A 24923-nucleotide genomic window follows, 5' to 3' on the forward strand; every position below is an offset into this window, starting at 1 on the left:
GCGAGGTACTGTACTCCAAAGCATCACATGAAGCGATGCGCAATTTACTGCAAGTCGGTCAAAGCATCATATGATGCGATGCGCAATTGAAGGGTTAACCATCGCGTTGTTGGAAGACAAGAGTGCGGGGTATATATTTATATGATATGAGTGCAGGAAGACATGTTTACCGAATACAAAATTGTCAGGGAAATTGATAGCATGAACAAGAACAGATTTTTATCATTAAGTGTTTAACCCTTAACATGCTCGGGGTCTAATATCCTGCTATCCACACAGGCGCATGTCATTTTGAAAAAAAAAAAATTTTTTTTTTTTTTTGCTAATCTGTTAAGTTCTGTTCACTGATCACGGGAAAAATAAAAAAAAAATTCTATTGTACTTACTTTTGTTGCAATAGAGCCGAGAAGCTCTGTGATGACGTCACAATCTGCATGTTCGCTCATGCAGTACACGCCCGGGAGGTGTTGCGCGCGGTCCTCAAACAGCCAGAGTTGCCACAAATATATTTTCGCGCTATTTATTTACAATGTCTAAGCGCATTTTATCTAATTTTTTTTCACTAATTGTGTTTCAAATACTGTTTGAACATATTTTGTATCAATAATTGTTGCATATTTGAGTATACACAGGCGCACACAAATGTTTTCAATTACGGCAATATAATATGTCATTACAGTCTATTATATTGTATGTTCTGCTTATATTTGTATATATTTACACACACGCACACGCTATCTGCTTATATGTTTACATATTTACACACTCGCACACGCTATACACACTTTGAAGCACACTTAGAAGATTTCTAGACTGTGGTAGTCATTGAAGCAGTCGACAGCACATAATGGGATACCACACGTTTCACACCATGTTTGCACAAGCTTCCGTTTCTTGTCTCTACGTGTCGTCGTTTTACACACCAAGCAATCACGTTGGGCTATTGCATGCTTCACACCAGGTGGCAAATAAGTTTGTGTGCTAGGAAGCCTTCAGTGTGAGCGAGGCGTGGAGTACCAGCATGCTGCAACAGTGGGTTTATGATGGGCCGCTGAATACCTGGGACATCTTTTGCAAACTTTCCTAATAACTGTATTGCAGCATCAAATACAAAGTCACGGAAAGTGGGCTTACGTCCAGTTCTCACAAGGTACATGTTGAAACAGTTCAGCATGCTCATGTCCACAAGATGGAAGAACACTTTTTTCGTCCACCTACATGTCTTCCGCACACACTCTGCAGTGCCAATCATCACGTCTGATTTATCAATCAACCGCATGTTGATATTATAGTCTAAAACACAGTCTGGCTTATATAGTGGTGCGTTTGTTTTATGGCTCACTTTCCCACTGTTCACCATTGTTCCATCATGAATTGTTGTCAACAAGTTCACCTCTCTTTTGTCTTTCCACCGAACTGACAGAATGTTATCACTTTTCCTTCTCTGACACTCACCAACTGCAATGTCGTTGTCAAACACAGGCATTTCCCTTCGTTGTGGCTTTACTGTACCAACCAATCCGGTTCTATTTTCTAGCAAGAACCGAGCTAGCAAGGGACTTGCATAGTAATTATCTGTGTATAAAATGTGTCCCTTGTTCATCCACGGAGCCATGATGGTCTTCACTACACTCCCCGAGAATCCATGTTCGTCGTTACCGGGAATGTCTACATCACTAGCCGAGTACAGAATCATGTGTAACACGTATCCTGTCTCACAATCACAAAGAACAAAAAATTTCAGGCCAAATCGGTTTCGTTTTGAGGGAATGTACTGTTTGAATGGAACACGTCCCTTGAAAAGTATGAGAGATTCATCAACCACCAGCTTCTGTGCTGGTACGTAAAAATCTCTGAATTTTCCAATAACATCGTTCATGTAGTGCCTCACTCGCCACAGTCTATCATCAGGTGTTCGGTCCTGAACACTTCCAAAATGTAGACACCTGAGGAGTATCTGAAACCTGTCTCGTGACATATATTTCCCGAATAAAGGTGTTGGTATTGTCTTGTCCTTGCTCAAATAGTCATTTATTGCATGTTTGTAACAGTGCTTCATCAACAAACAGAGTGCCAAAAACACATACATTTCCGCCACTGTGGTATTTTTCCAACGCTGCAGTCGTGAAAATTCTGTGATTTCCCTCTCAATCAGGTAAGCAGCATGCAGGTTCGTTTGGTGTACAATGTATTCCATGAGTGGTTCATCATAGAATGCTGTAAAATATTCCATCTCAGCCATGTCCTCACCTTGATTAGGGAAAAGGTTTGTAATCCCTACATCTTTATCGTCAAAGTGAGGAATATTAGGAATAAAATCGTCACCATCACTCCACTCAAGTACACCAGGCGTCCTGCGAGATGCAGAGGAAAGACGGCGAGGAAGCGATGCATACCGGCGACCAGGAGCTGAATACCGTCTGCGAGAAGCACGGCGGCTATGTGCACGTGAGGTGGGTGCACGTGAGGTGGGTGCACGTGAGGTGGGTGCACGTGAGGTGGATGCACTTGAGGTGGATGCACTTGAGGTGGATGCACGTGAGGTGGATGCACGTGAAAACGAGGGTCTTGGTCCCTCATGTGGTGCCATGCGGTGGCGCTTGGCTGGGCGAGATGCTGCTGACGCGACAATTTCTCGCCCAGTTACACCACTGGTACCAGCCACAGGCTCAATAAAACTTTGATCTGAGTCACTAAACCCAGAAAAGGAGTCACCTCCCTCTGACTCGTCACCCTCAAACAGAAAATATCCACAGGAACTGTGAGGTCGTGGTAGAATTGGGGTAGAAAATGGGCGAGGAGGCATGGGAGAGCGTATAGGCCTCGCCATGGCATGGCGGTCATTCTCACTTTCACTGCTGCTGCTACTATCACCCGACAACTGTGTATAATCCTCATCGTTGTCTGAATCGTCAAACACACTTTCTTCACCTTCAGAGAATAATTCGTGGGCTATTTGCTCTGGGGTGAGGGACTGAGTGGTGCGTGCCCGTGAGGCGTTTGACCGTGCGCTCGCCATGGTGACTCTCGCTAAACTGAGGCCTCCCATGCCTTCGGATCGTGAGCGGGAATTTTTTTCAAAATGGCCGCTGTTTACTAGAGCCCCTGGGCAGCGTATGGGACCCCCAGCTACACCGCAGGCCATTCAAATCGTGCGCGGTACCCATACACTTCATATGAAGTGAAGCGCAGTTGACTGGTAAAACGATTTACACTTCATATGAAGTGATGCGCACTTTAAGGGTTAAACAAGAAAACAAGTGGAAACAAAGCACTCCAATGAATAAGATGCACAAAAATATTGTTATAATAGTAAACAAATTGAAACACACTTGGGGAGGGGGGGAATAAGGTGGTGGTGAAAACTCCACAGTGTACAGGCTTGGAAACCGGTACACCACTTCATTAACAGTCGAGACGAAGGACCAAAAGAGACAGTTGCAGGTGTGTGTAATTACCAAAATGCAGCTGCAGGATGAGCACTACATTTCTGGGAAGTATTTCTTAAGTGTCATATTACAGACGACCACTCGGTTTGTGAACTTAAGTTATCCAAAAGTTCCAGTTTCTTGATTGGGGGTTGGGGATTCCCGCTACATGAACTAAGTTCGGGTGAGGAAGTGGTCCGCCAAGTGTCGCGCCTGCCCAGGGTGGTGGGTGGGTGGGAGATGGTCTAGTTTGCCCACTGACCATGTCAGGCACCACCACTCCAGAGTGCCTTCTACTCTGTGATGTCACAGATTCACAGCCAACTGTTCCCATTGTTTTGATTTGTCATGAGGCTGGAGTGTTCATTCCATGACTTTTACATATCTGCACAATCACATCCATGCACTATGTCGGCTCCACATGCAGGCATTGTGTCAGTAAAAGCATCAACAAACAGGTTACGTAAAAGAAAGAGGTCAGTGATGACATTTGGGAAGAAAGTTGAAATAATAAAGAAGGTTGAGAGCAGTGTTCCGAGAAGCGTCGTGTGCGCCGAGTATAGCATTAACACTTTGGCGCACCCCGCGCGCCACCCCTCAACTGTGCGATATGGGACCCAGGGTGTCACGGGAGTGCGCGTAAATTCTGAAAAGTGTATACTCTCTTCAACTTTGTCACCTTAATTCTCGTCCTACGAGATTAAATTTGGTATCATTGTGTTCGCAATAGAATTCTCTACAGCACTAAATGCATATAAACTCCAAAAGCCCGGTTAATTACCCGCAGCAAACAGAGAAAGTGCGAACGAGTTACCCAGGAGCGCGCAAACGCGATAAAATGTTTTCACTATTTTCACTCTGGTCACCTCATTTTTTATCCCAAGTCTTTCATTTTGGTCTCATTGGGTTCGCAACAGAATTCTCTAGAGGAACATTAGCATATAAAATAAAAAACCTGGTCACGCTCCAACCGCCGACGAGTTGAAGACGGGCCACGCGTTAGCCGCGAGTGAGTGCTCAGCCGCCTTCCAGCTGCACTCCTAATTCCCGCCCTTTTCAAGCCTTTCTTTCGCAATTTTCTTCCTGGAAGGGCCTTGTTCATGATCACTATCCATTGTGGAGTAAGCGTAGATAGTTTCTAAAGCCGCAGTAAGAAATATAGCCACGGAAAATAGCCGAAATGTTCACACGTTTGAGATGCGAGGGGAGGCGACATTGGTCACAACAGTGGAGCGAAAACAATGGGCCCACAGCATGTGCCAAGCTGCCTGAGGGCCACGAGGCTCAACAAAGAAAATGGGAAGACATCGGCGCGCATTTTAAAACCAGTCCCAAAAAAATCGGATAAAAACCCGATTTTTGGCGATTATTTAAAGTTAAAGTAGATGACGCAATGCTGCGTCATCCCCGGAATTACCGCCAGTAAACGGATGACGCAATGCTGCGTCATGCCCGGGCGAAAGTGTTAACAAAAGCACTGTTTTTTATCTTTTTAAGGCTAATCCTATAATTTGTTACTATTTCTCTAAAAGTGAAAGTTGTAAGGCAATACGAAATAGAAAGGTAGTAAGTAAAGCAAAAGTGGAGTGTTAATAATGCAGTGTGGGAGTGGTACAAACAGAGGCGTAAGGTGGTGATGAAGCCAGTGACAAGCTGGCTGCGCGTGGAAAAGGCACGAGAATTTCACCAAGCCATGAAAATTACTCAGAAGTGTGTATATAGTGATGGATGGCTTAGAAGCTTTAAACCTGCCATGACATGAGCTTCATACATGGTGAATGACAATCTGCCGACACTATTGGTGCTGACGAGTATTCAACTAAATACGTGGAAATGGTGCAGGAACATAATTTATCTCCAGAGTAAATTTATAATGCTGACGAGACAGGTTTATACTGGCGTATGTTACCCAAAGACACAATGGCTCATAGTGGTGAGGACGATCCTTCAGGAGGTTATAAACAGAACAGAGAATTTCTCTGCCGTGCTGTGCAACTGTAGCTGGCATGCACAAGCTGAAATTACTTGTGATTGGAATTAGCAAAAACCCCAGGACTTTAAAGTCAGCTTCTTGAGAGAGGAGGTTATCTCGAGAGGATTTCGGGGCTTTTTAGTGTTCCCGCGGCCCGGTCCTCGACCAGGCTCCACCCCCAGGAAGCAGCCCGTGACAGCTGACTAACACCCAGGTACCTATTTTACTGCTAGGTAACAGGGGCATAGGGTGAAAGAAACTCTGCCCATTGTTTCTCGCCGGCGCCTGGGATCGAACCCAGGACCACAGGATCACAAGTCCAGTCCGACCGGCTCCTGATCCATGTGCCTCCTAGGTGCCTCCCTGTGATTTATAAGGACCAGTCAAGTGCGTGGATGTCTCGAATAATATGTGCCGAGAGTTTTAACAAGAACTTTGTACCCGAGGTGAAGCAGCACCTGAAAAGTGTTGGCCTCCCACAAAACAGCAAAGTTGTGCTGCTGCTAGATAATGGTTCAACACATCCACAAGGTGATGAGTCAGTAAATGGCAATATCATTGGAACATTCTTACCACCCAATACAACTTCACTGATCCAACCCATGGATCAAGAGATAATTAAGAACCTTAAACACCACTGCAAGAAGATGTTTGCCAGATGTCTTAATAATCAGCTAGGAACAATTAAGGACTTTATAAAATTCTTCACAATAAAGTCAGCTATCTAGACTATTTCAAGTGCATGGGATGAGGTACAGCAAACAACACTAAGAAATGGTTGGAAAAAACTTTGGCCCACGTCAAGTCTGTTTCCTGAGGAAGATGATGTGGCAGATTATAAAGAATTTACGGCGAAGAAAGTTAGCAAGAGGAAAAAATTAGGAGGAACTTCTAGCCTATGTCAAGGGAATTAAGTCCCCTGAACTGAGAGCAGAACTGGTGACAAACAATAGAAGATGACAGATAGGTGGATAGATTTTGAGGAAGAAGCCCCAATCAAAATGTGATTGATGATGAAATTAGAGAATTAGTATGTGTAGCAAACAACCCAGAAGAGTGCAATGAAGAAGATGGCAAGGAAGAGGATGAAGAAACGTTAAAGGAAAAATGTAATATGGAAAAAGTTCAGCAATATTTTGAAACCTCTTCCTGAAACCTCTCTGAAGGGGCCAGGTTCTGGCTCATGGTCCCTGGTAGGTCTGAACTCCATAGCTAATGTCCCGGTCTAATATAAAACACATTAGCCCGATAAACTCCAGGGAGTCGTAGGGGCTCCCTTCAGGAAAGGAGAAAAAAAAAAAAAAGATTTTCAGCACCTTTGCTTTTTAAGCTTGAGTCTCTGACCACTAGTTATAAATTCTTCCTTGTCAGCTTTATCTCTTCCCATTGCAATAGGAATATTGCATATTTCTACATATTTAACCCCTCAAGTTTACCCTTGTAGCTCTCTTTATGTATAGAGGCCATCGAGAAGCATGTCTAATTTGTGCATTTGCTTTTTATATATGGACACTATGACTGTTGCACACTACAAGTTCATTCCCACGAATTTCATGAATTACTTGGGAAAATCAATAGCAGCCATGAGGAGGATACTACCGATTTTCTCATTGATACCTCACGTTAATGTGATTTCTTTGTGCAATAATTTGTGGGGTCTTTCCACATCCGTTTATTTAAACAGCATTTCAACACTTTTGAGCTCCCGACATGCGCGCCACAAACTTAAAGATCATGCCCCCGGTGTGCCGGCAAGCGCGCTGGCGAGAGCGCAGCGACACCGAATGTGTATACTCATTTCAGTTTCTCACCTTAATTCTCGTGCTACGTCGTTCATTTTGGTATCATTGTGTTCGCAATAAAATTCCCTATAGGTGTATATGCACATAATGTTCAAACACTCAGCGTGACACCCCACAGCAAAACCTAAAGTTACCAATGAACCAGCACCAACTTGCACACCGCGGCATAATGTGTATACTCGTTCAGTTTAATTACATCAATTTTTGTCTTACGACTTTCATTTTGTTATCAAATTGTTCGCAATATAATGGCGCATATTTTAAAACTAGTCTCATAATAATAGAGCAATAAATAGAATTTTAACAAATATTTTAATTTTGGACGCTCATCATTACAAAATTATTCATATCTTTCCAGTGTTCCGACAAATTTTTCGTGTTACATCTTTCATTTTGGTATCAAACTGTGTGCAATTTAAAGGTGCTCATTTTGAAACTATCCCAAAGGCGATTAGATAAAAAATGAATTTTATATAAATATTTTATTGTTGACTCAAAATCGAGTCCAACCCTCTAACTCTAGAGAAAAAATTGGAGGCGTGCTCAAGTGCCACGAGGGTGCGAAAGTGATAATTTATTAAGCGTGTGCTTGGATGAATATAATATAGAATACATCATGCAGGATAATTATCTAAACACTACTGAGTGCTTATTATATATGGTATAGTGTGCTTACCTCAAGGTACTTCAGCTTAAGTTGCAACCCTGAACGTTCATCATTGAGTGATGACACGAGCTGCTGTGTTTCTACCAAGGCAGTTGTTGTCGTTTCAAGTTGTTCTTTTAACAATATAAAATCATCCTCAAACTTGCTCTCTGTAATAATAAAAAGGTGAATATAATTATCAGTTCTTCTGAACCAAATTATGCAGTTAACCACTTGTTCATAGAACAGATAAAACTGACTAGAATTAGATAAAGCGACCAAACTTTTGGGTTAGATATGAGCACATGATTCACCTGCATGTTCAGTTACAAGAGGCAAGTACTACAGGTGGCAATAAAGGTGCAGTATACACCGACCTCGTGTACATTCCTACTACACATTTAGTGGAAGACCAAAACTTTCATTATGCCATAAATGATTATATGTCCAGTTTCCACTCAATCAAATTTAATATAAAAAAATGCTAAAAATTCCCTCATAATGTGACTTAAGTGATAATAGGTTGAGAAGGCTTTGACATGAGGATGAAATACTGTATATAATACCGAGAACATCTGGGAGAAAATAAAGGTCACTACACAAATTATTTGGTATACTGTACTAGTGTTATATCGTTAGCAAGCAGCGAACCAACAGGAAAGAGTATTGTAATAACAGTCAGGAGCTAAGGAAGTAGCAAGAAGAATCTTATATGGTTCAGTACCATGGAAAGTACTGTTCTTGATTTATGTAAACAACTTTAAAAGATGTAAGAGCATTCATGACTGTTTGCAGAAGACTCAAAATTTGATGAGAACTGCAGACACCACAAGAGGACCTCGAGGGGCTGCTGCTTAATGTCAAGAATATGCATGATGGTATTTAACCATAAATTGAGTTTAAACTTTTGTGTTTGGCATAGGAATAGTAAATTACACTGTAAGGAAGGTGACAATTGGACATGCCATGACATACTTTAAACAGCAGAGATCGCACCACACTACAAAGGAGGCAGTAAAGCTGATGCAAAACATTATAAACCAATAGCTCTAACATCACACATCATGAAAACCCGAGTGCCAAGAAGAAAGATTACAAAATACAAGGAATTAAAGCGTCTACATAACCGTGCACAACTTGGGTTCAGAACAGAGCACTCCTGCCTCTCAACTTATACTCTAGACCTATGACCACTTAGGTGCCATGGAAGACAAAATGCTGATGTAACACACATTTCCCAAAAGTATTTGACAAATGTGATCATGGTGTTATTGCACACAGAATGCGCACAAAATGAATTACTGGCAAAGTAGGGAGATGGATCTTTACCTTCCTAACAAACAGAACCCAGAGTGTTATAGTCAACAAAGTAAAATCCGGATCATCCACCATGAAAACCTCAGGGTACTGTGCTTGCTCCAGTACTGTTCCTCATCCCCATATCAGACAAAGATCAGGATACAAACTATAGTACCGTATTATCCTTCGCAGACGTCACCAGCATTCTCATGAATAGACACTATAGAAGACTCGGCAAACCTCCAATTCAATGTTAATCCAATCTTTCAATGGGCCACAAAATAATATGATGTGGATAAGTTCCAATAACTGTGCTACAGAAAAAAAGTAAAAGCAAAAACCCCAAAACAAAGTCAAATCACACCAGTGAAAGAAAGTGATGTAGAAAGATTCAGGAGTAATCATGTCAGGAAAACTAACTCTTAAAGAATACAATAAAGTAGCTATCACAACTGCAAGAAAAATGACAGGTTAGATAACGAGAACCTTCCAAACAAGAGATGCCTCACCTGTGATGATACTTTTTAAAACACTTAGCACTAACTGGAGTGGAACCTTTGTTCAAGGTAAGGTAAGGAATATTGTTGTCCACTAACAGCCCCATTTTAAGCTGGAGAAATTGCTGCCCTGGAGAGCATGTCAAGATCTTTTACTACTTGAATGCACTCAATAAAACATCAAAATGATTGGGACCACTTAAACATTTTCAATCTGTATTCCCAAGAGCGCAGGCGAGAGAGATGCATAATAATTTACACTCGAAAAATACTAGAGGGACTGGTCCCAAGTCTGCACACAGAAATAACACCATATTAAACTAGAATGCATGGCAGAATGTGCAAAATGTCCCCACTGAAAAACATAGGTGCAATAGGCACATATTAAGAACTATCAAAGGCCCAAGACTTTACAACTCTCCTCCACATACGAGGAGGAGGAACGTGTTGCTCTTCCCCCACTCAACAACCACACCCCCCCCCCACTCTCTCAACAGCCATAACCCTCCCCCCTCAACAGCCCTCTGAAGGATCAAAACCAATGGAGGAGCTGGATAATAAATGAGGGCGCCACATTATAATAATGAGAGATTATAGTAGATAGATAGACCACAACTACTGGAAGTCTGTGACCAATTTGAAATCCATAGACTGGGAGGCTATATGAATCTACAATCAAGGACTTTTGGACCTGCAGATTCGTAAACCTCATCCTGGAGACATTCTTGTATCAACACGTTAAACAAGCTACGAGGATGAGGGAAGGGGATGTTCCTTCCATGCTGCATTCGATATTCACCAGGAAAGAGGGAGAGAGATTTCGCATTTAGCACCTTTCTCCCTCACGCAAAGGTGACCATAAACTTCTGGGAATGAGAGTGTGCAATGCATTAGAATCTGGAAGAGAATGAGAAAGTTGAAGCAGTTGAAAAACCTGATTTCAGAAGAGGACACTATGGAGTATTTAGAAAGTTCTTTAATGAATTTGAAAGGAAAGGCTTGTGGTTAGGCGAGGAAGTAAATGAGATGTATGTCAAGTTTTGTGGATTTATGGCAACAGAAGAAAAAGATGTAATATCATCACTGTAAAGGGAATCTATAAAATTGATGGGGATGAATTCCAGAGATGTGAACTTCAAAAAACAAGGTCATAAATTTAAACTAGTGCTAAAGTTAATGTGCCAAAGAAGTATAAGAAAATTCATTTTTGCAAGCAAGTGCAAGACAGTTGGAACAAGAAAAAGGTGGAGGCGAAAACTGTCAGTAGTTTCAAAGCATTATATGACAGTGCTGGGAAGATGGGACACCATGAGCACAGCTCTCATCCTGTAGCTACACTCGGGTAATTACAGGACACCACGAGCACAGCTCTCATCCTGTAGCTACACTCGGGTAATTACAGGACACCATGAGCACAGCTCTCATCCTGTAGCTACACTCGGGTAATTACAGGACACCATGAGCACAGCTCTCATCCTGTAGCTACACTCGGGTAATTACAGGACACCATGAGCACAGCTCTCATCCTGTAGCTACACTCGGGTAATTACAGGACACCATGAGCACAGCTCTCATCCTGTAGCTACACTCGGGTAATTACAGGACACCATGAGCACAGCTCTCATCCTGTAGCTACACTCGGGTAATTACAGGACACCATGAGCATAGCTCTCATCCTGCAACTACACTCGGGTAATTACAGGACACCATGAGCACAGCTCTCATCCTGCAACTACACTCGGGTAATTACAGGACACCATGAGCACAGCTCTCATCCTGTAGCTACACTCGGGTAATTACAGGACACCACGAGCACAGCTCTCATCCTGTAGCTACACTCGGGTAATTACAGGACACCATGAGCACAGCTCTCATCCTGTAGCTACACTCGGGTAATTACAGGACACCATGAGCACAGCTCTCATCCTGTAGCTACACTCGGGTAATTACAGGACACCATGAGCACAGCTCTCATCCTGTAGCTACACTCACTTAATTACAGGACACCATGAGCACAGCTCTCATCCTGTAGCTACATTCGGGTAATTACAGGACACCATGAGCACAGTTCTCATCCTGCAACTACACTTGGGTAATTACAGGACACCATGAGCACAGCTCTCATCCTGTAGCTACACTCGGGTAATTACAGGACACCATGAGCACAGCTCTCATCCTGCAACTACACTCGGGTAATTACAGGACACCATGAGCACAGCTCTCATCCTATAGCTACACTCGGGTAATTACAGGACACCATGAGCACAGCTCTCATCCTGTAGCTACACTCGGGTAATTACAGGACACCATGAGCACAGCTCTCATCCTGTAGCTACACTCGGGTAATTACAGGACACCATGAGCACAGCTCTCATCCTGTAGCTACACTCGGGTAATTACAGGACACCATGAGCACAGCTCTCATCCTGCAACTACACTCGGGTAATTACAGGACACCATGAGCACAGCTCTCATCCTATAGCTACACTCGGGTAATTACAGGACACCATGAGCACAGCTCTCATCCTGTAGCTACACTCGGGTAATTACAGGACACCATGAGCACAGCTCTCATCCTGTAGCTACACTCGGGTAATTACAGGACACCATGAGCACAGCTCTCATCCTGTAGCTACACTCGGGTAATTACAGGACACCATGAGCACAGCTCTCATCCTGTAGCTACACTCGGGTAATTACAGGACACCATGAGCACAGCTCTCATCTTGTAGCTACACTCGGGTAATTACAGGACACCATGAGCACAGCTCTCATCCTGTAGCTACACTCGGGTAATTACAGGACACCATGAGCACAGCTCTCATCCTGTAGCTACACTCGGGTAATTACAGGACACCATGAGCACAGCTCTCATCCTGTAGCTACACTCGGGTAATTACAGGACACCATGAGCATAGCTCTCATCCTGTAGCTACACTCGGGTAATTACAGGACACCATGAGCATAGCTCTCATCCTGTAGCTACACTCGGGTAATTACAGGACACCATGAGCACAGCTCTCATCCTGTAGCTACACTCGGGTAATTACAGGACACCATGAGCACAGCTCTCATCCTGTAGCTACACTCGGGTAATTACAGGACACCATGAGCATAGCTCTCATCCTGTAGCTACACTCGGGTAATTACAGGACACCATGAGCATAGCTCTCATCCTGTAGCTACACTCGGGTAATTACAGGACACCATGAGCACAGCTCTCATCCTGTAGCTACACTTGGGTAATTACAGGACACCATGAGCACAGCTCTCATCCTGTAGCTACAGTCGGGTAATTACAGGACACCATGAGCATAGCTCTCATCCTGTAGCTACACTCGGGTAATTACAGGACACCATGAGCATAGCTCTCATCCTGTAGCTACACTCGGGTAATTACAGGACACCATGAGCATAGCTCTCATCCTGTAGCTACACTCGGGTAATTACAGGACACCATGAGCATAGCTCTCATCCTGTAGCTACACTCGGGTAATTACAGGACACCATGAGCACAGCTCTCATCCTGTAGCTACACTCGGGTAATTACAGGACACCATGAGCACAGCTCTCATCCTGTAGCTACAGTCGGGTAATTACAGGACACCATGAGCATAGCTCTCATCCTGTAGCTACACTCGGGTAATTACAGGACACCATGAGCATAGCTCTCATCCTGCAACTACACTCGGGTAATAACTACACCTTCCAATCATCACCACATTACCACCACACCAGATTTTCCAGCAAGTTTTCCACAACATGTTGCTCTTTCGGCATGTAATTTAACACCTGCAGTTTCCCCATATTAACTAAAAAAAAAAATTTAGAAACATGAATTATTACCTGATAATTCATAGGGTTTTTCCCAATCATTAGTCTGGGTACTGTTGCTAGTGGAGACTGTGTTAGGCCTCTTGTTTCTCACAGCTGACCTCTCCATCTCAGCTTGGCACTCCTCCCTATTAAAATGGATATGTATTTACAAAACATTTATTACACAAAAGGACAGCCTTATCTATATGTTGCCATATTTTGTTTTGTTCAATTCCAAACAGCCACCAGATTTCAATGCTGGTAGTGTTTGAGTATGAGTACCGTGCGCGCACTGGGAGGGGGGGGACCGTGCGCGCACTGGGAGGGGGGGATCGTGCGCACACTGGGAGGGGGGGACCGTGCGCACACTGGGAGGGGGGGACCGTGCGCACACTGGGAGGGGGGGACCGTGCGCACACTGGGAGAGGGGGACCGTGCGCACACTGGGAGAGGGGGAAAGGGGGTCCTTGCGTGCACTGGGAGGGGGGAAGGGGGTCCTTGCGTGCACTGGGAGGGGGGGATGAAGTCCTTGCGTGCACTGGGAGGGGGGAAGTGGGTCCTTGCGTGCACTGGGAGGAGGGGAAGGAGGTCCTTGCGTGCACTGGGAGGGGGGGAAGGGGGTTCTTGCATGCACTGGGAGGGGGGGAAGGGGGTCCTTGCGTGCACTGGGAGGGGGGGAAGGGGGTTCTTGCGTGCACTGGGAGGGGGGAAGGGAGTCCTTGCGTGCACTGGGAGGGGGGAAGGGGGTCCTTGCGTGCACTGGGAGGGGGGAAGGGGGTCCTTGCATGCACTGGGAGGGGGTCCTTGCGTGCACTGGGAGGGGGGGAAGGGGGTCCTTGCGTGCACTGGGAGGGGGGGAAGGGGGTCCTTGCGTGCACTGGGAGGGGGGAAGGGGGTCCTTGCGTGCACTGGGAGGGGGGGAAGGGGGTCCTTGCGTGCACTGGGAGGAGGGGAAGGGGGTCCTTGCGTGCACTGGGAGGGGGGGGGGAAGGGGGTTCTTGCATGCACTAGGAGGGGGGGAAGGGGGTCCTTGCGTGCACTGGGAGGGGGGGAAGGGGGTTCTTGCATGCACTGGGAGGGGGGGGGAAGGGGGTCCTTGCATGCACTGGGGGGGGGGGGGGGGGAAAGGGGGCCCCGTGCGTGCAACAGGGGGGAAGGGACTGTCCGCGCACTGAGGAATGGGGGAGAATGGGGGACTGTGCACACACTGGGGGGAGGGGGAAAGAGACCGTGAGTGCACTGGGGGTCGACAGTGCACACACAGGGGGGGGGGGGGAAGGGACAGTGCATGCATTTGTACATTGGGAGTGGGGGAAAGGGAACCCAGTGTATGCATTTGATGTTCCAAAACTAATACAAGCAAAGTTATTCGTATTAGTCCCTAGAATTAAAAAAACAAAAAAATAACAATAAAGAAACAAAGAAAGGGCGGTGGTAGCTTCAGGACTTGTGTAAACAGCACACGTAGCCATTGGAGATCAGAATATGTGCAATCTATTTTAAAAGAGAACGAATGTAGTTGGGGCCTCGCCTAGTTGCATACAGCACTGGTGTGTGCTGCTGGGGGTATTATGATCAGTCAACATGGAATTACTATACAGTAGTCTGTGTACATGTGGTAGACTGATGGATGTTTTAATGTATTTAACCTTTATATCTTATATTATTGCCCTGCCATTAATACTTTCGTGCTCTGCGCGCGCGAGCACCGAGCTATCTTGGGTGGTTTTCGACGCGCACAATAATTCTGAAAAGTGTATACTCTTTTAAACTTTGTCACCTCAATTCTTGTCAAAGGCTTTTCAATTTGGTATCAATGTGTTCGAAATAGAATTCCCAACAGGAGTATATGCATATAATGTCAAAAACCACAGCGAGCTCCACCCGCAGACGTGATGAAAGTAGGCCGCGGTTACTGGGAAGAGCGCGCCACGCCACCCACCCTCTCTAATTATTAGATATTATTATTATTATATTATTATTATTTAGAGTATTACGCTCTCTAATGGAAGGCCAGGCACTCCGCCTGGCCTTCCATTAGAGAGCGTAATACTGAAAAGTAAATACTCTTTTCAACTTTAGTCACCTCAATTCTCGTCTTAGGGTTTTCAATTTGATATCAATGTTCGCAATAGAATTATCTACAGGACTAAAACTCCAAAAGCCCGGCGTACCATCCGCAGCAAACAAAGAAAGTGACATCGCATTACCCCTGTGAGCACTAATCAAGCACAATAAAATGTGTATACTCTTTTTAACTTTATATATAATGCATATAAGGTCAAAAACTGTGGCTCGCCCCTCCCACAGCCAACTGCAAATGCAGGGCAAAATTTTTATTTTTTGACACCATACTTCGTTATTAGTGGACATTTAGCTAAATATTTTACGCCATACTTCGTCATTAGTAGGCCATAGTGTTAATCTGCTGTCTCCACAACAATGAAAAAGGGACTTCAAGTCTATTGGACAATAGAGAAAAAAAATACCTACTCTTAACCTTCAAGTCTAGACATCTTTCAAAAATTAATATAAGCACTTTACCCTTTCTGGTCCAGTTGGAATAAGTCGTCGTCATTCACCATAATTGCGGCATCTCTTGTTTCTTGTCTGTCTATCTTGGACTTTAAAGTGTTCAATCTGCAAAAGATTATTGTAATAGTGTTAAATTTAGGCTAGAAATTATATGCAACTAATGATATTACTGCATGTATAATATTGAATATTTTATATTCTATTACTTCCACATAAGCTATATATATTAACTTTTGTAATTTATATTTACAATGCCACATTTATTTACATGGCTAGGGAGAAAAGCAAATGGCAAAGGAGAATATCATTGGTACAGAACTACAGTACTGTAGTATCATTGTACAGAAAATCAAGATCAAAGTATGATGATTTGGGGCTCCTCTCCTAATCAGAGATCAAAGTCTCACCTCAGCGACCAGCAAGAGCGGACGCATCCGCTCTGCCACTCCACAAGTAAGTGAAACATCTGCACCCTCTCATGGTACTTATGTACTCGCTCTACCATGATTCATCGAATTAAAGTTCAGTTCAGAGATGAGACCTCATTTGCCCAGCGCCAGATACTGTCAAAAATAGTTTACATCAATGCAGCACCGGTGGATATCCGACGGCGTTGGCGCAGAACTCCTCTACACAAGTGAGGAAGCTCTGGAACACCTGTTTGCTTTAGAACATCAGGACGCCTTATGAGAGACTGACCTTGCCTACCTGTCGCTACTTGGCTGATAGAACAGTTTGTCAGCCGCACCAGTGTCTTCATCGCCACCCAGCAACTTGCCAACATCGTGAAGAGCATCCACGATAAGAACCCGATCCTGACTGCAGTTAAAAGTCATCCAGAATGACAACCTACAACCTACCCTGAAGGTGACCACCTCTACAGCTGGTCACAACCCAAGCAGCGAAAAACAGATTCTGATGCCTTGAAATATCGATTACCCCAGAATCCATCAAAAAGAACGTTACCTCCAACTATGTCAGTGCTTCAAATGTTTATAAGTACGACCACTACACCAAGAACTGTGAACTCTCCAATGGTAAATGGAGCATTTGCACTCTGGAACATCACTACAAGAGTGAGCTATAAGATGGTGTTTGTTGACCATCCAACTGTGCCTCAACTGTGGAGGACCCCACACCGCCTTCTCCACGAAATGTCCCACAAGACCATTAGAAATTCTAAAGTCAGCACCCAACAGGCCAACTACCAATCGGCCCGAGAGCTTTCACATCCAGGCAACGATGCTCCCAACTTTACCAAACTCCTCTGCTACGACGATGTCCACACTTGCCAAGCACACAGGCGACGAAGGCCCAGACCAACAGCACCAATACCAGACAACAGCTGGCCTTCCAATGCAACCGGGTCATCAACAAGAACCCCGACAAATTCCCTCATCGAATGTTCGTGAACGCCGCCATCATACAAGCCTTTGTGGGCCTTTACATCCTGAAGTAGGAGTATTGTGACCCAGATGTCAGAAACAGATTCCCCAATAGACAATTCCAATTCAGCGCCAAAACCGACAATCTGGAAGGAACCGAGTTACCGCAGTTGCAATGCAGATTACTCAAGCGATGCCTTGAGCACGAGGCACTAAAACACCAAACGTGTACCGCTTCAAATGGGAAGACGCCGCTTCCAAGCCAGATACAGCACCTCACCTACACCAGCATGAACGTCAACCCCCACCCCACAAGCCCCCTGCTGCAGAAGAAGAACTCAACCACAACTAACTACTTCAAGATGAAAACTTTATGCCAACCCATGGTGGACAGGCTACCGAACTTTCAAGCCTTTTCGTTCCCCGTCCAAATCCTCCTCAAGACTGCTAACTTCATCCTTCTTCATTACCCCGACTTTTCCAAGTCATTTGGACATCGAAGTTGAAGTATAATGATTTGCACGATGCTGTGTATCTGTGGTTAATGCTGTATTGTACCCCCCCCTGGAAACGACATTTGGTGGAGCATGGTTACAGTCTGTAGAGGATGGAATGGCACAAACCATGGATAATAAAAACTTCAAGGCCAGTTCAGGGTAGCTGAAACAGTGATGTGGCAGAAATAACTTAAATAAAATCGAATATAGTGATAAGGATATGAACTTAATATTCAATGGTATTATGCTCTGGGTGATGACATATGGCCTAATTGGCCCCCATATAGGTCAGTGTATAGATTGAAACCAAGGTGTAAGCCATCAATGTGGCATGCACACATGGTGGCTAGTTCCTCCTTGAGACCTTGAGGTTATCTTGAGATGATTTCGGGGCTTTAGTGTCCCCGCGGCCCAGTCCTCGACCAGGCCTCCACCCCCAGGAAGTAGCCCGTGACAGCTGACTAACTCCCAGATACTGTATACGCAACCATGAAAAGGTAGCAGGAATTTTTTTTTTTTACATGGGATCAAGATAGCACTCTGTGGATGTCATGGAGTGTATTACATCCATTTTTACAACATACGTTTAAAACCAAGACAAAAATTGTTTAACCCTTAAACTGAGCAACGCGCCTGCAGGCGCGTTGCGCAGTTTTTCACCTTCCATTCAAAACTCCCGCGGCCAAATGGGGTTCACATCAGCTTCCTCAGGACTCTTGTAAACAGACCATCTTTAAAAAAAATCGTGGTCCACATTCCCAGGTGTGGGAGCCTCAGTAGTGAGTGAGCAACCAAGGCTGGCACTCGCAGCATGAGCGCACAGCACTGCTGTTCAGCGTGTGACCACAGCATTGCCTAATAATGTCAAAATATATATATAACTTGTATTATTTAGCCATGATAGTATTATAGAAGAGCCTGAGTGTGATAATGACTGGGTACAATGTTCAAATATCAGTGATTCAATGCTGTTCACGATGTTCACAGCGCTAGCCACAGCACCACAGCATTATTTTTTTTTCGTCCATCTAGGAATCTTCAAATGACTTCTTAGGTTCCTTTTAAAATAAACGTGTGGTCAATTATTCATTTACAGGAATTAGTGACCAGGATTGTGATAATAGCAGGATTGTGGTTATAATTAGCGTTGTGCGTAGTAATGTGGAAGAAGGAATTTTGGTGAGGGAGGAAGGGCGAGAATTGAGGTAGCCTCATTGTGTGTGTGTGGCAGCCACTCTTGTTTTGCTCACCATACTAGCTTAGTGGTTCGCTATGGGCAAAACATATGTACATGGGTATATACAGTGTGTGCAGTGTGTGTATATAGTGTAAGAACAGCAAAAGGAGAATGTTGAGAGGAGCTATTTTGGTGAGGGAGGCTACGTTTTAATTGTAGCATTGTCTGCTGTGTGATTTTTCATGCGGTGTATGGTGGCAACTGTACAGGTGGACACAATACCAGCTTACTTGCATAGTTCTGATAAATAAAACATGTAGATAGGTATATATATCTTGAGGTTATCTTGAGTTGATTTCGGGGCTTTTTTTAGTGTCCCCGCGGCCCGGTCCTTGACCAGGCCTCCACCCCCAGGAAGCAGCCCGTGACAGCTGACTAACACCCAGGTACCTATTTACTGCTAGGTAACAGGGGCATTCAGGGTGAAAGAAACTTTACCCATTTGTTTCTGCCTCGTGCGGGAATCGAACCCGCGCCACAGAATTACGAGTCCTGCGCGCTATCCACCAGGCTACGAGGCCCCTGACCCCCTATAACATGTGTAAATAGTGTAATAAGAACAATAACAGTATTGTGGGAGGAGCAATGTTGGTGAGTAAGATGTTGGAGTGAGGGAGACTGGCTGGGTGTGGCTGCTCTCACTCGAAGTGTTCTGAATGTGTTGATGGTGAATGTATATAGTGTGTGACAGTGTGTGTAAATAGATTGTATATATACATAAATTAGCATGATACATAGTAAATATGTGCAGCATATGTGTACACAAGTGTCATGCACGTAACAGTGTCTTTGGACAGTACGGATGTTTTACTGCCATAATATAGTGTACATGTTCATTATACATAGGATTAGCACGTAAAAATAAATAAAATGTATTTGGAACTGTGCGTAAAAAATGAACATAAATATATTCGCAGCAACTCGTGCTCCCCGCCCCGGGCGCCCTACTGGCCCCGGGAACGTACGTCACGGGCAAACGGGGGATGATGGCATCACGTGCCAACTTACGGACCCCATAGCAGCCAAAGTAAGCACAATTTTGATTTTTTTTTTGACATACCCATACTGAGGGAAGGGTTTTTGACACTTTAAAAAGTCAAAAGAATTTTTTCAAGAGAATTTATTTCCTGCGCACTAGGGGGGTGTCATATTTGGAGGCAACGCAGTTAAGGGGTTAAATCGTCACACGACGATTACCCCATCAATCAATGTACGGCGATAACCTCTGTCCTAAGGTTAAGCATAGTGTCAACTATTTCTACAAATGAGGGATTTTCAGGTCAAGAACAGTTGGTAGAAGGTAAAAAAAAAAAAAAGCTTCATTACTGCTCAGTAATGCTTTTGCACACCCCGAGGTTAATGCATTAAAATCCTTAGAATTACTTGCGTGGCCCTTCCATTAAATTGCCACATTTGGCCCATGGACCAAGGGTTCATTCATACCGGATATAAGAATGCTTGATAATGGGGAATTGCTCGAACAAAGGTTAGTTAGTTACTGATATAGATTGGAAAGAAAACAGAACAAAAAATATCTAACAAGTATAGAGAAGCAAGTTATATTAGGGGGAAAAAAAAGGAAAATACCAAAGAGAACTTCAAATAAAGTGATACTTAATGTCATACTAAGATGTTCCGAGATGCCGGAGGAGGAGGATCGTGATTATTACCAAGTGGTTAGACGGCTAAGAATGTTCCCTGTGCTCAGGTGGACAATGAGGAGCAAGACAAGGGTAACTTACCAGTGGAAGAAGAAAATATAAGTCTGCGTCATGTTAATTGTTTTCCAGAGGTATGGTGTCTTGAAGGACTTTAAGGAACTTGGGGAAAAAGGGAGGGACAAACTCTATTGTTAAGTAGAGCCAAAGACGGACAAAAGGAGTCAAAGAGACACATTTGTACCTATGTGATCAGTTCACCACTTTTCAGTCAAGCATCAGACATTTTAAGACATTATAAATTTATATTGTAATCTATGTTATGTAGAGAAACAAGAGAACTTTCTCAGTGGGCAAAATATGGTTGAGTAACATTAAACCAATGAAGGCTCATTGGTATCATCAATTCAGTTTTAAATTCACATCATTTTTCCAAATTTTGTTGGTTTAAAATGTAAAATTTAATGATGTTAATCTATGCATACAGTATATTAATCTAAGAAATGTTTAATGTATAGAAGAAATGCTAAGATGAGCATTAACCCTTAAAGTGCGCATCACTTCACATGAAGTGTAAATCGTTTTACCAGTCAACTGCGCTTCACTTCATATGAAGTGTATGGGTACCGCGCACGATTTGAATGGCCCGCGGTGTAGCTGGGGGTCCCATACGCTGTCCAGGGGCTCTAGTAAACAGCGGCCATTTTGAAAAAAAATCCCGCTCACGAACCGAAGGCATGGGAGGCCTCAGTTTAGCGAGAGTCACCATGGCGAGCGCACGGTCAAACGCCTCACGGGCACGCACCACTCAGTCCCTCACCCCAGAGCAAATAGCCCACGAATTATTCTCTGAAGGTGAAGAAAGTGTGTTTGACGATTCAGACAACGATGAGGATTATACACAGTTGTCGGGTGATAGTAGCAGCAGCAGTGAAAGTGAGAATGACCGCCATGCCATGGCGAGGCCTATACGCTCACCGATGCCTCCTCGCCGAGTTTCTACCCCAATTCTACCACGACCTCACAGTTCCTGTGGGTATTTTCTGTTTGAGGGTGACGAGTCAGAGGGAGGTGACTCCTTTTCTGGGTTTAGTGACTCAGATCAAAGTTTTATTGAGCCTGTGGCTGGTACCAGTGGTATAACTGGGCGAGAAATTGTCGCGTCAGCAGCATCTCGCCCGGCCAAGCGCCACCGCATGGCACCACATGAGGGACCAAGACCCTCGTGTTCACGTGCACCCACCTCACGTGCACCCACCTCACGTGCACGTAGCCGCCGTGCTTCTCGCAGACGGTATTCAGCTCCTGGTCGCCGGTATGCATCGCTTCCTCGCCGTCTTTCCTCTGCATCTCGCAGGACGCCTGGTATACTTGAGTGGAGTGATGGCGACGATTTTATTCCTAATATTCCTCACTTTGACGATAAAGATGTAGGGATTACAAACCTTTTCCCTAATCAAGGTGAGGACATGGCTGAGATGGAATATTTTACAGCATTCTATGATGAACCACTCATGGAATACATTGTACACCAAACGAACCTGCATGCTGCTTACCTGATTGAGAGGGAAATCACAGAATTTTCACGACTGCAGCGTTGGAAAAATACCACAGTGGTGGAAATGTATGTGTTTTTGGCACTCTGTTTGTTGATGAAGCACTGTCACAAACATGCAATAAATGACTATTGGAGCAAGGACAAGACAATACTAACACCTTTATTCGGGAAATATATGTCACGAGACAGGTTTCAGATACTCCTCAGGTGTCTACATTTTGGAAGTGTTCAGGACCGAACACCTGATGATAGACTGTGGCGAGTGAGGCACTACATGAACGATGTTATTGGAAAATTCAGAGATTTTTACGTACCAGCACAGAAGCTGGTGGTTGATGAATCTCTCATACTTTTCAAGGGACGTGTTCCATTCAAACAGTACATTCCCTCAAAACGAAACCGATTTGGCCTGAAATTTTTTGTTCGTGGTGATTGTGAGACAGGATACGTGTTACACATGATTCTGTACTCGACTAGTGATGTAGACATTCCCGGTAACGACGAACATGGATTCTCGGGGAGTGTAGTGAAGACCATCATGGCTCCGTGGATGAACAAGGGACACATTTTATACACAGATAATTACTATACAAGTCCCTTGCTAGCTCGGTTCTTGCTAGAAAATAGAACCGTATTGGTTGGTACAGTAAAGCCACAACGAAGGGAAATGCCTGTGTTTCACAACGAAATTGCAGTTAGTGAGTGTCAGAGAAGGAAAAGTGATAACATTCTGTCAGTTCGGTGGAAAGACAAAAGAGAGGTGAACTTGTTGACAACAATTCATGATGGAACAATGGTGAACAGTGGGAAAGTGAGCCATAAAACAAACGCACCACTATATAAGCCAGACTGTGTTTTAGACTATAATATCAACATGCGGTTGATTGATAAATCAGACATGATGATTGGCACTGCAGAGTGTGTGCGGAAGACATGTAGGTGGACGAAAAAAGTGTTCTTCCATCTTGTGGACATGAGCATGCTGAACTGTTTCAACATGTACCTTGTGAGAACTGGACGTAAGCCCACTTTCCGTGACTTTGTATTTGATGCTGCAATACAGTTATTAGGAAAGTTTGCAAAAGATGTCCCAGGTATTCAGCGGCCCATCATAAACCCACTGTTGCAGCATGCTGGTACTCCACGCCTCGCTCACACTGAAGGCTTCCTAGCACACAAACTTATTTGCCACCTGGTGTGAAGCATGCAATAGCCCAACGTGATTGCTTGGTGTGTAAAACAACGACACGTAGAGACAAGAAACGGAAGCTTGTGCAAACATGGTGTGAAACGTGTGGTATCCCATTATGTGCTGTCGACTGCTTCAATGACTACCACAGTCTAGAAATCTTCTAAGTGTGCTTCAAAGTGTGTATAGCGTGTGCGAGTGTGTAAATATGTAAACATATAAGCAGATAGCGTGTGCGTGTGTGTAAATATATACAAATATAAGCAGAACATACAATATAATAGACTGTAATGACATATTATATTGCCGTAATTGAAAACATTTGTGTGCGCCTGTGTATACTCAAATATGCAACAATTATTGATACAAAATATGTTCAAACAGTATTTGAAACACAATTAGTGAAAAAAAATTAGATAAAATGCGCTTAGACATTGTAAATAAATAGCGCGAAAATATATTTGTGGCAACTCTGGCTGTTTGAGGACTGCGCGCAACACCTCCCGGGCGTGTACTGCATGAGCGAACATGCAGATTGTGACGTCATCACAGAGCTTCTCGGCTCTATTGCAACAAAAGTAAGTACAATCGAATTTTTTTTTTTTTCCCGTGATCAGTGAACAGAACTTAACAGATTAGCAAAAAAAAAAAATTTTTTTTTTTTTCAAAATCACATGCGCCTGTGCGGATGGCAGGATATTAGACCCCGAGCATGTTAAGGGTTAAGCTCATCTTAGCATTGTCTACATCATTGTCAGCATTAGAGGCTCTATACCACCATAAATTTAAACAAAGCATCACAAATGTTTAAGATTAAGAACAATAAAAAACATTGTAATAAACACTCACTGTGTTTCTAGCTCTGCTATCAATTTCCTCATTGCCTTTCTTTCTTCAACAAGTTCTTCAATCTGCTCTTGGAGTTGTGCCACTCTATCACTTTTAATCTGGCCATGATTGCCACGTAACGATGAGTGAGACTGTGCTCTTGGACGTGGTGGCTGCAAGTCAACACGTTACTCATGTAGTTAGCAAAAATTACAAAATAAATCACTCATCCTGGAAGGAAAGGAAGGAAGGGAAAGGGAAGGGAAGGGAAAGGAAAGGAAAGGAAAGGAAAGGAAAGGAAAGGAAAGGGGAGGGAAGGGAAAGGGGAGGGGAGGGGAGGGGAGGGAAGGGAAGGGAAGGGAAGGGAAGGGAAGGGAAAGGAAAGGAAAGGGAAGGGAAAGGAAAGGAAAGGAAAGGGAAAGGAAAGGAAAGGAAAGGAAAGGAAAGGAAAGGAAAGGAAAGGAAAGGGAAAGGAAAGGAAAGGAAAGGGAAGGGAAGGGAAGGGGAAGGGAAGGGAAGGGAAGGAAGAAAAAGTGTTGTCGGGGAAGATGGGGAGTAAGTTGTGTGTGTACATTG

The 24923-nt window shown here is 44.1% G+C and overlaps 1 protein-coding gene across 1 annotated transcript in view; it reads right to left on the reverse strand.

The window, feature by feature from the left end:
* The window catches only part of LOC123770547 (hyaluronan mediated motility receptor), a 188038-nt gene that overhangs the window by 149411 nt on the left and 13704 nt on the right, over window positions 1–24923 (reverse strand). Inside the window, exons 4-7 of the mRNA XM_045762557.2 lie at window positions 24369–24520; window positions 16005–16100; window positions 13491–13606; window positions 7879–8018 (exon numbers count right to left, since the gene is read on the reverse strand). Coding sequence (XP_045618513.2) covers window positions 7879–8018; window positions 13491–13606; window positions 16005–16100; window positions 24369–24520 — 504 coding nt within the window. The remainder of the gene's footprint in view (window positions 1–7878; window positions 8019–13490; window positions 13607–16004; window positions 16101–24368; window positions 24521–24923) is intronic.

Source organism: Procambarus clarkii, chromosome 46 (assembly GCF_040958095.1).
Source record: "Procambarus clarkii isolate CNS0578487 chromosome 46, FALCON_Pclarkii_2.0, whole genome shotgun sequence".
In the NCBI taxonomy this organism is placed as follows: Eukaryota; Metazoa; Arthropoda; class Malacostraca; order Decapoda; family Cambaridae; genus Procambarus; species Procambarus clarkii.